The 13,155-nt window shown below is 42.0% G+C and overlaps 2 protein-coding genes across 6 annotated transcripts in view; one reads left to right on the forward strand and one right to left on the reverse strand.

Moving 5' to 3' along the window:
* Positions 1-4,662, forward strand: part of FANCD2 (FA complementation group D2) — a 113,433-nt gene extending 108,771 nt beyond the window's left edge. For all 5 annotated transcript variants that reach the window (XM_053669468.1, XM_053669467.1, XM_053669472.1 and 2 more), the window contains exons 41-44: positions 204-278; positions 1,228-1,374; positions 2,978-3,073; positions 4,261-4,662. In XM_053669468.1, coding sequence (XP_053525443.1) covers positions 204-278; positions 1,228-1,374; positions 2,978-3,073; positions 4,261-4,335 — 393 coding nt within the window. In that variant the 3' untranslated portion in view covers positions 4,336-4,662. The remainder of the gene's footprint in view (positions 1-203; positions 279-1,227; positions 1,375-2,977; positions 3,074-4,260) is intronic.
* Positions 4,663-5,741: 1,079 nt separating this feature from the next.
* Positions 5,742-7,318, reverse strand: FANCD2OS (FANCD2 opposite strand). Its single transcript, XM_037134777.2, has 2 exons — positions 7,214-7,318; positions 5,742-6,692 (listed from the first exon to the last, which is right to left on the reverse strand). The coding sequence occupies exon 2, from the start codon at positions 6,682-6,684 to the stop codon at positions 6,148-6,150; it is 537 nt and encodes a 178-aa protein (XP_036990672.1). The 5' UTR covers positions 6,685-6,692; positions 7,214-7,318; the 3' UTR covers positions 5,742-6,147.
* Positions 7,319-13,155: the final 5,837 nt, after the last annotated feature.

A 13,155-nucleotide genomic window follows, 5' to 3' on the forward strand; every position in this document is an offset into this window, starting at 1 on the left:
GTTGGTCTCTCATAACCCAGAAAGAGATGGGGGAGGACAGGTAGACAGTACTTCTTTTTAGGGCCAAATTAAAATGGTTATTGATAGATAGTTGGAACCCACAGGTTTATAAACTCTTTTAAGCCCTTCATCGCAAGGATATCTTGCATCTAAAGTAAAATGAGAGTATTTAAAATGGTGTTTATGAATTCTGTTGTTTACAGGAAGATGTTCTGAGCTTGCTGGAAACCTTTCAGTTGAACACGAGACTGCTTCATCACCTTTGTGGGCATTCCAAGGTAACAGGGACAGCAGATCACATCACGAGTATGCCTGTTGGCTTCATCAGAAGTTGCAGTTGGAAGATACACAGACTTCAGTTCCTTCTTTCTTTCTTACCTGTCTAGAAGAGCCTTTATTTCTGGTACTGTATTTGTCCAAAGGCAGTTTATTCAAAGTTGTCAAATCCTTAGGTGCTGGTTAAGATCAGGCAATTATCTAGAAGGGAGTTTCTGCATCTGAAGTTTGACTCAAACTCCATAATCTTATTTCCGTCTTCGGTGAGAGATAAGGGATGTTGGTGGATGTGTTACTGCTACAAAATACATGGGGTACGAGGATTATTATGTCAGTGATGACTCTGCTGGAGACAAGAGGTGGTTCTACAAGCAGCTATCTTTAGCTCTTTTCAACTGTACTACTTGTCAGCATATCTACCTCTTTGAGAATATTTTAGCATTGAAGAACATTTTCACTTTTACCTAAAACCATTGTCACTTTTTGCTTGAAGGAGCACAGAAGCATAGAGTTTTGCATTCACTGGCAAACCAACTGATTTTTGGATCCAGCCCCTATTACTCACTTCCTTTCCTGGTTTTAACTTTAGAAGGCACTGAACAGTGGAATTTTAAAGACTCTCTTAGCTAAACAGGACTACTCTCTGTTTTTTAACTTTGTAATACATGTTCAAGAACATTTTGTGTAAATTCATTAATAATTTTGGTCAATTGGTGGTTTTGAAGAGCATCCTAGAGGTGTTGATGGTATAGCTTGAAGGACAGTTGCCATTCCCTTCAGAGTACTCTGCCATACAACTGCTGTTTGATGGAACTTATCTTTAGCTTATACTGGCAGGGCATGTGCTCTTACACAGTGTTCGGGATGTCAGGAATGCAGCAGTTTCTCTATAGGAAATGTGGAAGTTTGATAAGAAACCCAGATGAGTTAGGTGCGTTTGTTTCCATTCAGATTCACCAGGACATGAAGCTCACCAAACATGTGCCTTTGCTCAAAAAGACCTTGGAGCTCTTAGTTTGCAGAGTGAAAGCCATGCTTATCTTCAACAACTGCAGGGAGGCTTTCTGGCTGGGCAATCTCAAAAACCGGGACTTACAGGTAAGCTTGGGGCCCTGTTAGGGATAATCGCCCACTCCTTTTCTTTGTGAGAGCATTGGAAGTATGTAAGGAAAGTCACCTGAGCCCTGCCCTTTCAATAAGACTGCTTTTCTCATAAGTCTGGGGTATTTAGTTCTTTAAATTAGGGTACATTGCCTATGGACCCTAGTCACAGGTACACCCCACAAACCAGCCAACAAAGGCACTAAAAATGTGCTACAGATACAGAGAAAGCCTCATCATATAAAGGACCCAGATCCATAAAATCTCTCTCCTCAGCCAGAGAGATACCTTTAAGTCCTTCTAAGAATAGATTCATAATAACATTTTTGTATATGGACAAAGTTTTAAAAAATTCTTTTTGGGGTTTTGCCCTGGCTGGTGTGGCTCAGTAGATTGAATGCTGGGCTGCAAACCAAAAGGTCCCTAGTTCGATTCCCAGTTTTGGCTGGTGCCTGGCTTGCCGGCCAGGTCCCCAGTTGAGGGAGTGTGAGAGGCAACCAATCAATGTGATCTGTGTTTCTTTTGCACATTGATGTTTCTTTCCCTCTTTCTCCCTCCCCTCCCCTCTCTCTAAAAATAAATAAAGTCTTTAAAATAGATTGAGGTTTTTCCTAAACTAGTCTGTCTTATTCCTAAAGTTATTCTCTGGCTAATTTTAACAACTGAACATTTGTAAGTTCTTTCAGTTGTCTGATTAACTAAAATCTTATGTTGCTTATAGTACTGCTTTGGAGTTATAACATTTTTTAAAAGATTTTATTATTTTTAGAAATAGGGGAAGGGCAGGAGAAAGAGAGGGAGGGAAACATTGATGTGCAAGAGAAACACAGATCACATTGATTAGTTGCCTCTTGCATACCCCCAACCAGGCACCTGGCATGCAACCCAGGCATATGCCCTGACTAGGAATTGAACTGGAGACCTTCCGGTTTGTGGGACAGCGCCCATTCCACTGAGCCACACCAGTCAGGTCTGGAATATAGCATGTTTCAAGTCAGGTCCAAGCGCTACTTCTTATTCACGCTTATAATATCTCAGTTTTATAATCTTACATATGAAAAAATAGCATCCCAGAGGATTAACTTCCTTTCTTCACATCAACTTTATAAGGTAGACACTAGTTTTTCCATGAGAAAATTGAAGTTCAGAGAGGCCAAGTATCTTACCTAAAGTTCCTCATCACTGAGTGAGCAGAGCCAGGGTTTGAGTCCAGACAGTCCTGTACCACTCAGTGTACTGTCCTTCAGCCTCTGCATGGCCATTTGTAGTTGGTATGTTGGTGCTCATGTACCTTAAGGTATTTGGGAAATTTTAGAACTATATTCAACATTAACTGAAAGAGTCTGACCTTGTAAAATCTGTATGATATTAGAATACAAAGGTAGACTTTTTGTAAAAACTACATATTGTATCAGAGCCACATGCACCCTAGAAACCTTGGGTAGATTCTCACTTATATGGATGCTAGGTCACAGTTCGGTGCCCATGTCCAGCCATGTTTGCTTCCTTTGTATTGCCTGTAAACTAAGCTCTTCTTCCCTGGAGACACCACATGTGATCACTTTAACCCCACCATTTGTCTTGGCCCATCCACATTTAGGGTGAAGAGATTATATCCCAGAATTCTCAGGCAAGCACAGTGGATGAGAGTGAAGATGACACATCATCTCAGGTCTCCAAGAACAAAGCAACAGAGGTATCTATATAAGGCACCAGAGTGGGGCATTGATGTCGCATTTTCTTAGTTATTCAGAGTTGATAAAGAGTGCCAAAGTTTCCCTGCTTCTGTTTATAATCAAAGACTTCTATGCCTATCTCCATTCCCTCCAAAAAAGCTTCTGTGTATATATGAGTTCTTTGGGGGCCAGGAAAAACCCCACAGCATCTTAAATTCACTCTCAAGTATCTCAAGTTGTGGCACGTGTTATAGAGTTGAAAATTCCCTTCCATTGTAACCTATTTTCCCTAAATTCATATCTAAAATCATTTTGGAGGGGAGAAAAGAAGAGGTAAGAATATTCCGGGTGTTGAGAAGAGTGAGTTAAACTATGTAAACATTGTTTTACTATATAAAATAGAAATGTGAATGCATTTGTGAAAGTGTAGAATCAAGAGCTGCAACTACGAGGACGAAATTAAGAGGACAGGTCCTTATTCTTTTCTGGGCTACTACAGATACTTTTGAAACTTTAAAGAAAGGTAAAGAAAATGTATATGTTTATAAAATTTTGATACAATTCAGCTGAGTTATGGACACTAAGAAGCTCAGATTTAAGAACCCCTGCTGGGGAGCCTCTCCATGGTGCGCTTTGAGACTACTGCAGAAAGATCATCTAGTAAGAAAAATTATTTTATTGCATGGTCTTCTGTTTGTATAGTATACCTCTACCTTTTTCTCATTAAAAAAAAAAAGATGCAGACAATATCCTATTAGTTTGTTACTTTTTCCTAATCACCCTCCCAGATTAGAGTTGCAGACCAAAGAGAATTTGGTGCTGGATTCCTGTTGAGATACATGGGAATATTTAACAAACATTTCATTCTAGATTAAATGCCCACTGTGTTCCTATGTCATGTACAGACAGTACAGCATGAGGGCCATGGCTTATTTTAAAATTATGCAGATTTCGTTGTTGCATAAATCATTATCAAATGGCCTCCCTCCATGGTCTTGGCTTAGATGTCGTGCTATAAAAATGAGGGGGGGGTCTCCGAATCGTTTTTCAAATTAATGGTTTAGAACCTATTATTTGTTGTTACAATGATACAGTACATTGTATCATTGTAAACCCTGTTTTAAACCCCGTGGGAGCAGTTTTGTAATTCACAGGGTCACCACGAGACCTAAACTATTTCATTATCTTTTGCCACCACCACCCCCAGCTTGGTGAAGAAGATGAAGCAAGTGATGGAGAAAAGGAGCAAGATAGTGATGAGAGTGATGACGACGCTGATTAGAGCACAGAGACTGATGGCCCCTGCTTATCTCTGCCAGCCTCTGGGTTTGAAATCTGCTGTCTACCTTTCTCACCAGCAGCATCCTGTTTTGTTCTTAAAGTGGGGGCTTTATTGAATCCTAACTTAATTGTGAATTTCATAGATCGTCTAACATCAAAGACCCTGGCTCAGAATTCCAGTGTAGCATTACTTACCAGTTTGGGCAAACATGACAGTGCTCTGCTGCAGAGCAGTCATGATTCTGGGCTTTGGGAGTTAGTTTTGAATTTATTGTAGAAATTAGGTTTATTCCAGTTTTACAAATAAAACGTTCTAAGTTCTGTTTCAGCTGCTTTTTCCCCCTCTTTCTGGATTTCCTTCATTAGTCAAGGATTAGATGAAATTAAATTGGGTTTTCAGCAGAGAAATAATAAAGACTACTGCCAACCTCATTTGTACCAACTGAAATTGTATGTTTCCTATTCTAGGGACTGTCTTTCTTTGAAATGAGAAGATCTCTGTGTTCTTTTTGGAGGAGTGATGACCTTTCTAGTCAATGCCCAAAGAAAGTAAAAAGGAATATTTGGGGTGCTTTAAAAATTGTTTCGATAGTCTTGTAGATAAAAGACAAAAGGGGAAAGGTACCATCAAACTCATGTTGATTTTGTATATGTATGTTTATTTGATTTCCATATTATTCTGAGTTATACCTATAATCTAGTTATAACTATGTACAAAATTACTTAGTTTATTAGAAATAGAACATTAGCAATATATTTAAGCTACAATGGGAAGTCTTGTCTTCTGCCAGAAAGCCTAGTTTCAGTGCCGCTACCAAGTTATTGTCGAGCTATAAATATTGTTTAATGTTTGTTAATATTGCTATTCATTTTTATAATCGCCAGAGGTATTAGGATTTTGGCTGGTTAGTTTTTGTTGTTTTGGTTGGGGGGAGGGTTGTTTTTGTTTTTAAAATTAATCCTTGCCCTAGCCGGCGTGGCTCAGTTAGTTGGAACATTGTCCAGTAACTCAAAGGTCAGGGATTCAAATCCTGGTCAGGGCACATGCCTGGGTTATGGGTTCAGCCCCTGGTGTGGGCACGGAAGATCCCTTGTCCAGGCACCTATGGGAGTGCTTCTCTCTTGTGTCTGTTTCTCTCTCTCCTTTCCTCTCTAAAAAGCAATGGAAGAGCCCTGGCTGGTGTGGTTCAGTGGACTGAGTGCCGGCCTGAGAACCAAAGGGTCACAGGTTCAGTTCCCAGTCAGAGCACATACCTGGGTTTCAGTCCAGGTCCCCAGTAGGGGGTGCACAAGAGGCAACCACACATTGATGTTTCTCTCCTCTTTCTCCCTCCTTTCCCCTTTCTAAAAATAAATAAATAAAATCTTTTTTTAAAAAGCAATGGAAAAAAATCCTTGACCCACATATAGATTTTTGACCCCTTCATTATCAGGTATATAGAAATCAATATCTCCTTCCTTGATACCCCTTTGTGTCTCCAGTTCATTGTGGTTTCAAGTGTTTTAAGTGAGTTCACACTAGGCTTGTTTGTATGGTTTGTTTAATGGTTCTTTATCACATGTACATGTCAATGCTAATTTGATTCTCTCTTAAATGGTTGTTCAACATTATAATGGACATTGTTCTCCCTTGCCCTGTCACTGGCCCTTTTTTTAGGGGAAGGGAGGAAAGGGGCTCCTGAATTATCAGTACTTGGTAGAAAAGCAAGATGGCTGGGGCAATGTCAGTTTCCTCTTCATGGACAGGGGTCTGCAAGCTTCATGCACATAGCAAAGGACATGGTGTGAGGAACAGGAATCAGATGGGGACCCTTTACTTGGAGTGTTGCAAGGCAAAGGTACACTTCTTGTACGTTGCATACAGCAAGAGGATAGAGCGCAGCATCTGTTTGCACATGGTCACTGTCATCTGAATCTGAGGTTCCTTAAGTCCAGTGGGCCACTGGTGCTCCCGGCTGATGATTTTGCAAAAGGCTGACTTGTCTGAAACTCTGAAGGTCCCAGTCCACTTTGGAGGCTGAGCTGTGATGACCCTGCCAAAGACCGAATCCACTCCACTGAGGCGGACAGGCTGGGGCTTCCTGACGAGCCCTTTCTTGTTGTTCATGGTTCGGAGCTCTGATGTATGGCAGGGTAACTTGGGACTCACCCCAGTTTCCAGAAATGGGCTGTCTAGTACTAGAGTGACCTCTTGAAAGCACAGCTGCACTTCAATGTCAGAAGGGGTGTGTGGGAAGCAGGGGGAGGCCCTAAAGGGGTGCTTGGAAGAAGGTGTAGGTGTTGTGTGCCGCAGCCATTGGAAGCTCTCGTCCAGTGGAGTCCATGGTGACCAGAGCTGATATCCTGCCATTGGTAGTTCTAAAGAAAAGGAATCAGAACATGGAATTTCCCTAGCATGGTTTTGGTGAGGACATGGCCATTCAAATTTACATCTCTATCTCATATTGACTTTAACCCATTCTAGTTCCTGTGAACAGAACTTGGTATAGATTAGTTAGAATACTAGTATCTCTAAAGAGTAGTAAGGGATGCTAACAAGTATTGAATCTGTCAAGAGCTATGTGTACTAAAACTTTATTAAATATTACCGCAGGCCTCTCTAGGTTTTAACCCATTTTATAGATGAGGAAACACAGGGGTGAGCAAAAGTAGGTTAATAATAATACAATAATGGTTAAATGATACAAGAATAAACTGTATTTTACATACTCACAACTGTAAACCTTTTGCTCACCCCTATAGATTTGTCGTAAATGGAGTATCCCAGTTCACCATTAGGACCTGTGCTGTGTTAACTGCTGAAGACAATCTACATCTCTGAGGTTGCTTCATGGTGAGCTATTAATTGTGGTTAGAAGCTCAGAAAGGCCACATCTTACCAGATGTCTGGGACTCTTAATCCCATGTACTTTACACCAGTGGTTCTCAGAGTATGATCCCAGGAGTAACACCGCCAGCATCATCTGGGAACGTAGTAGAAATGCAAATTCTTGGGCCTCATACCAGACCTGTAGAATCAGAAACTCAGGAGGTAGGGCCCAGTAATCTGTGCTTAAACAAAACCTCTAGGGATTCGGATACACTTACAGTTTCAGAACTTCTTATACTGTTCCTTTTAAGGAACTTCAGCTTTCACTAGTCTTAATTATGAAAACAGTTTCCTCTTGTCCCTAAAAAGGGAGCCATTTTCTCAGAACCCTGAGCTACTGGTGTACCATCTCAGAGAAATTACACCAGGCTGGGAGTTACCAAAGGCCAGTTATTTAAAATTTCTAAAGATTTTTCTTGTTCTAGGTATGTCTTATTTTCTTATCCATGGGAGACCTACTGGGTAAGAACTTTGTTTTTCTTTTCCCTTTGAAGATAGGGGGCTGGGAGGATGTTGATAACTCACAGTGTATCCAAGTAGTTTGGATTTTCCATCAATCTACCTCAAACCCTGGCTGGTGGGGATCAGTGGATTGAGTGCTGGCAAACCGTAAAGGTCACTGGTTCAATTTCCAGTCAGGGCACATGCATGGGAGGCAACTGATCAGTGCATCTCTTGCACATTAGTGTTTCCCTTTCTTTCCCTCTCCTTACCCCCTCTCTAAAAGTAAATAAATAAAATCTTTTTTATTTTAAATTGTCAATTTTCAGTTGTCAATTTTATTTTAAATTGACAAATTGTTAAATTGTCAGTATAAAAAGTGTTTGTTTTTTTTTAATTCAAGAAAAGCTAACATTTTTTGAGCATGCACTAGTATGTTAAATGACATTGCAGAACCATTTTTTGTCTGGTCAAGTGTATTTCTCTGTCCCTTCTCTTTTTCCACAGAAGGGAACAGCAGATTTGATTCCACCCAGCAATCTGTTGTGTCATGTTGACATCACTGTAGTTTGTTAGACAGTATAGTCCATTTTTCAAAAAGAACTGGTGACATTTCAAACCAGAAGACTTGCCCCAACAATGGTTAGCATAAAGGAGATTTGTTGATTTCCTCCAAATGGTGTGTTCTGACCTATGCAAGCCCTTTTGCCTACTGTGTTCAAATGTCTGGGCTGCCTCGGGTTTAAAAACTGACTCCAAGGGATACATACCTATTCCAAACAGCCTACCAGAGGCTTCAGATGCATGAAATCATGACCCTAAACTAAGAGCATATTTCCAAGACCAGGGCCACTCCGTACACTACCATGGCAAGGTGGGGTGGAGGGTGTTAACGCCTCTGAACACATGACCAAAAAAAGTATCTCAACCCAACATCCTTCTCCTGACACCTAGGAGCACAAAGGGCCAGAGGTTTTAAAAAAGGGAGGGAAAAAAAAGGCTTGGTCCAATGTCCAGCCCAAGTATTCAGCTGAACCAACATGGGATGAGAAGGGCTTCTGACCCCAGGTCTTTTCATCACTTTCAGGTAAGGTTTACATAAAGATGGTCACCTCCCTGCTACCTGAGAGGAACAGAACCCAGGAGTCTGTTCAAGCAGGTCTGATTACCCTCAGATAGACAACACTTTGTTCTGGCCAAAAAGGTTTCCCCTTCATACCATTCCCCCCTGTTACAAGGAACAGGGTCCCCTAGTGGCCGCACCTGGGAAAAGGGAAGGCAGCGGGCGAAATGCTGCTGAGGTCCTTGTGAACTGCGATCCCAATTCCGATCCCGAGGGGCTGGAGCTGCCCCTCTCAGTGGGAAGAAGCAGCTTGTGCCCCGGCTTGTCCCCCGGGGGTCCCTGCCCGGGGGCAGGGCCACGCGACTCTGGCTGAGGAGGCGAAGGTGGCGGGGGGAGCCCAGGCCCGGTCCCACCATCCGGGCTGGGGGCTCACCAGCTGAACTCCACGGGCAGTACGCTCCAGAGTGGCGGCTGCGGTTCCGGGCTGCATCTTTTCTCCACTCGGCGCCTGGCAACCACCTTTGTGACCCAGCACCCCAGGACCTCGTAGATGGGGAGGGGAGCTCGAGGTCCCCTGCTGGGGGTATCTTGGCTGAAGTCTGCACTACCACTTCCTTGGAACGCCAGGTCCAGTACTCAGCCTCTGAATCCCGTCACCTCCCTATCTTGCCACACCTGTACGCTTTTGATCCCCTCGCAGAGGATGAGGTGCGGGCGGGGTGGGGGTAGGGGGTGAGGAATGTGCCTAAAAGTCTGAAGTTAGTATTAAAAGTCCTTATTAAATCCTGCTCAGTAGGTATTCAGATGGAGTTACCCAGAGTTCTGAAGGCTTTTATTGCTGCATTGAAATGTTCCCAGTGCAAGGACACAATTTATAAATGCTCACTTAGACCTAGAGCAAGAAGAGACACGTCTTCTCTTGACTTCTTGACCAAAAATCTTTCTCTGCCTTCTATTAAATCTCAGAAAAGATGATGCTGTCCCATTCTCACAAAGCTGAAAAGCTGGCCCTTTCAGCATAGTGAAAGTGATCCGACAACTTTGTAAGCATCACTCAATTACCTTGGACTGCTGAGGGAAGGCAGATCTACCCAGTTGCCTCCTATATCCCTGGTGCCTGGCTATCGCAGTGCCTGGCAGTGTGCAGGAAGTATCTGCAGGAGGAATTAACTAGAGGCTCACTTGCTCTTCCTTACACACTCAAAAGTTGCCCTTGCACTTTAGGAACTGTGGAACACATTACTAATAAGAGCTGTTACCTTTTGTCTGGTTCTTTGGGTGAAACTTATGTGAGACTGGGGCCCCAGGGATCGGGTTGGGCTGAGATCCTGGTTTGGAAGGCCAGATGGTCTTGAGGGACTTGTCGAGAACTGTCAGATGGCCCTGGCTGGTGTAGCTCAGTGGGTTGAGCACGGGCTATGAACCAGTCACAGGGGTTTGATTCCCTGTCACAGCACTTGCCGGGGTCCCCAGCAGGGGGTGCGTGAGAACCACACATTGATATTTCCCTCTCTCCTTCCCTTCCCTAACCCTCTCTCTAAATATAAACAGATAAAATCTTAAAAAAAAAAAAAAAGACGGTCAGTTGCCAAGTGTTGCTTGAAGGTGTGCATGCATGTGTGTGTCCTTGAGGAAGCAGCACCAAGCAGACTTTGGAGGAGTAAAATGGAGAAAGGGGCAGAGAATCACTGTTGGAAGAGAAAAAAAATGATTTGAATCACAAAAGTTTTCATTAAGTTTTAAATTTTCCTCTTATTATTTTTAAGCAAATAAAATAGTTTTTATTGCATAGCTATGTTTTTTTTAATGGAAATCCCCCAAGATTGTTGGATAGAGAGGGCTTCTTGCTGTTACAACAGTCTGTGCCCCAATCCCCTGTGCAGTCGGCCCAGCTCTAAGGGGTGTATTGTCAGAGGTGCCATTTGCCATCACCAGTGAGTCTGAAGCACCATCCAGCTCCGTGGCCGCCATGACATATGGAAAACCAGAATTACCCATACTGCTTGTTACTACTGTCATACAATATCAACTTGGTCTGCTTCACGCAACCATCAACAGTCTGGTTGCACTGCTCAGGGATTTTCATGGCCATAGCTGCATTCACTCTGCTAAAAGCCAATTCGATACTTTCAAAGCAGCCTGCTACAATGCCATCCATGGTGCACGTGCTATATCCATAGCTGTGCAAATGATGGGCCTAGTGCACAGGACTGTAAAGGAGGCTCAAATGATCACAATGCAGTTGACACACTCCAAGAATTTGATTCCACACTGGTTCTCATACCTGGAGTCACTGGCAAGATCTCTAAGTTTCATGAAGCACATGACAGACTCAAAGAGAAGAGTCTGGCACCAACAGCATTGCCAAAGGGCTTACCTCTGCAGCCCTGCGTCACTCATCAGAAACAATTCCTACAATGGAGAACTACTGTGCTGCCAAATCCAAAGTTCAAGGACTGCCTGACAGCAAATTCTATGAGTCATTTAGGAAAAGTCTCCAGGAGCCCAGAGGAACATTCTCCACTCCAGGACAGCGTAATATCCTTGAATTGTTTGAAATTACAGGGGAGATCCTGGAACAGGTGTGTAGGAAATCAAGTGAAAAGGAGAAGAGCTGTGCCCTGGTTGCATGGTTCAGTTGGTGTTTGGAGCATTATCCAATACACCAACAGGCTGCAGGTTCAACCCCCAGTCAGGATACATACCTAGGTTGCGTGTTTGATCCCCAATCAAAGCACCTATGGGAAGCAACTGATGTTTCTCTCTCACATTGATGTTTCTCTGTCCTCTCTCTCAAATCAATAAATATATCCTCAAGTGAGGATTCAATAAACAAAGAGCTGAGCCCAATTTGTCCATGGGAGACCATTAATCATTTCTTAAATTGTGTAGGTGTGTTAATTCTCTGCTTCCTGTAAAAAAAAGTAAACTAATCATGAATGCATGCTTTTTGAAGAGTTAGGAACTGCTGAAAGCTTTATTTATTTTTTCTCATATAATTCCCCCAATAACCCTAACCCATTCACACTGTTCTTCTTGTATGACACGAAGAAACCAATGCTGGAAGTCGGTGATGTGATTCCTCTACGGTAGATTAATGAGTTAAAACTGAGGTGCCCTGCAAATCTGACTTCTCTGATACATATGAACAAAATACTGACTCCCATCCACAGTGTCACTGGGGAAGTAGGGTCTTGAATGGCAGAGAGGAGCTTTCTGGATGCCTGGGGGTCAATATTTGTTATTTTAAAAATCATTCACATGAATACATATGAGAGCTGAGATAGGCTGAACTGTTTTCATATTGCTACAGTGAAAGATATTAAAGTTTGGAATCAGTTGGTAAAGGTCCACCACTTAATTAGCTGTGTGATCTTGAACTTCAGTTTTTTCATCTGTAAAATGAGAAACCTCTTCCTGTCTTCCTAACACAAGATTTATGAAGGTTCTGTGAGGTGATAACTTGTAAGATCTGAGTAAAGGACTGTTAGCAATGGTTTCTCCCTAGCTAATGCTAGGAGGTAGTTCAACCACATTTTTTAAGTAAAAGACATTTACTGCACAAATCAGATTGCAAATATTCCCTTAAACAAAAATAAAATTATCCTTAGTTCCACTACCTTAACAAGCCAGACATTGATTTTTTGGTATATTTATCCTGTTCTCAAGCAGTCATAATTTTTGCATAGTTGCAATTAAAAATTGTATTTTGTGTTCACTTCAATTTATCATGTGTGTTATGTTGCTATAGTGTTCATAGTTAGCACTTATCTTTTAATTATATTTTATTGATTATGCTATTTTAGTTGTCCCGATTTTTCCGTCTTGCAGCCCTCCACCCAGCACCTCCCATTCCCTCAGCCAATCCCTCCACCATTGTTCATGTCCATAGGTCATGCATACAAATTCTTTGGCTACTCGATTTCCTATACTGTACTTTACCTCCCCATGGCTATTCTGTAACTACCTATTTGTACTTCTTAATCCCCTCACCTCTTCACCCATTCTCCCATATCCCCCTCCCATCTGGCAACCATCAAAACCCTCTTTGCATCCACGACTCTCTGTTTTGTTTGCTTAGTTTGTTTTTTAGATTCAGTTATTGACAGATATGTATTTATTGCCATTTTATTGTTCACAGTTTTGATTTTTTAATTAAATAAGTCCCCTTAATGTTTCATATAATAATGGCTGGGTGATGATGAACTCCTTCAGTTTTTTCTTATCTGGGAAGCTCTTTATCTACCCTTCAATTCTAAAAGATTGCTTTGCTGGGTAGAGCAATCTTGGCTGTAGGTCCCTGCTTTCATCAGTTTAAATATTTCTTACTAGTCCTTTCTGGCCTGCAAAGTTTCTTTTGAGAAATCAACTGACAGTCTTATGGGAACTCCCTTGTAGGTAGGTAACTCCTTTTCTCTTGATGCTTTTAAGATTCTCTCTTTATCTTT

Source organism: Artibeus jamaicensis, unplaced genomic scaffold (genome assembly GCF_021234435.1).
Source record: "Artibeus jamaicensis isolate MK-2021 breed Jamaican fruit bat unplaced genomic scaffold, CSHL_Jam_final contig_519, whole genome shotgun sequence".
Classification (NCBI taxonomy): Eukaryota; Metazoa; Chordata; class Mammalia; order Chiroptera; family Phyllostomidae; genus Artibeus; species Artibeus jamaicensis.

What these genes read in the sequence shown, in the direction of transcription:
- FANCD2OS (XM_037134777.2), bottom strand. Translation starts at nt 6,684, where the DNA reads ATGGCAGGATATCAGCTCTGGTCACCATGGACTCCACTGGACGAGAGC.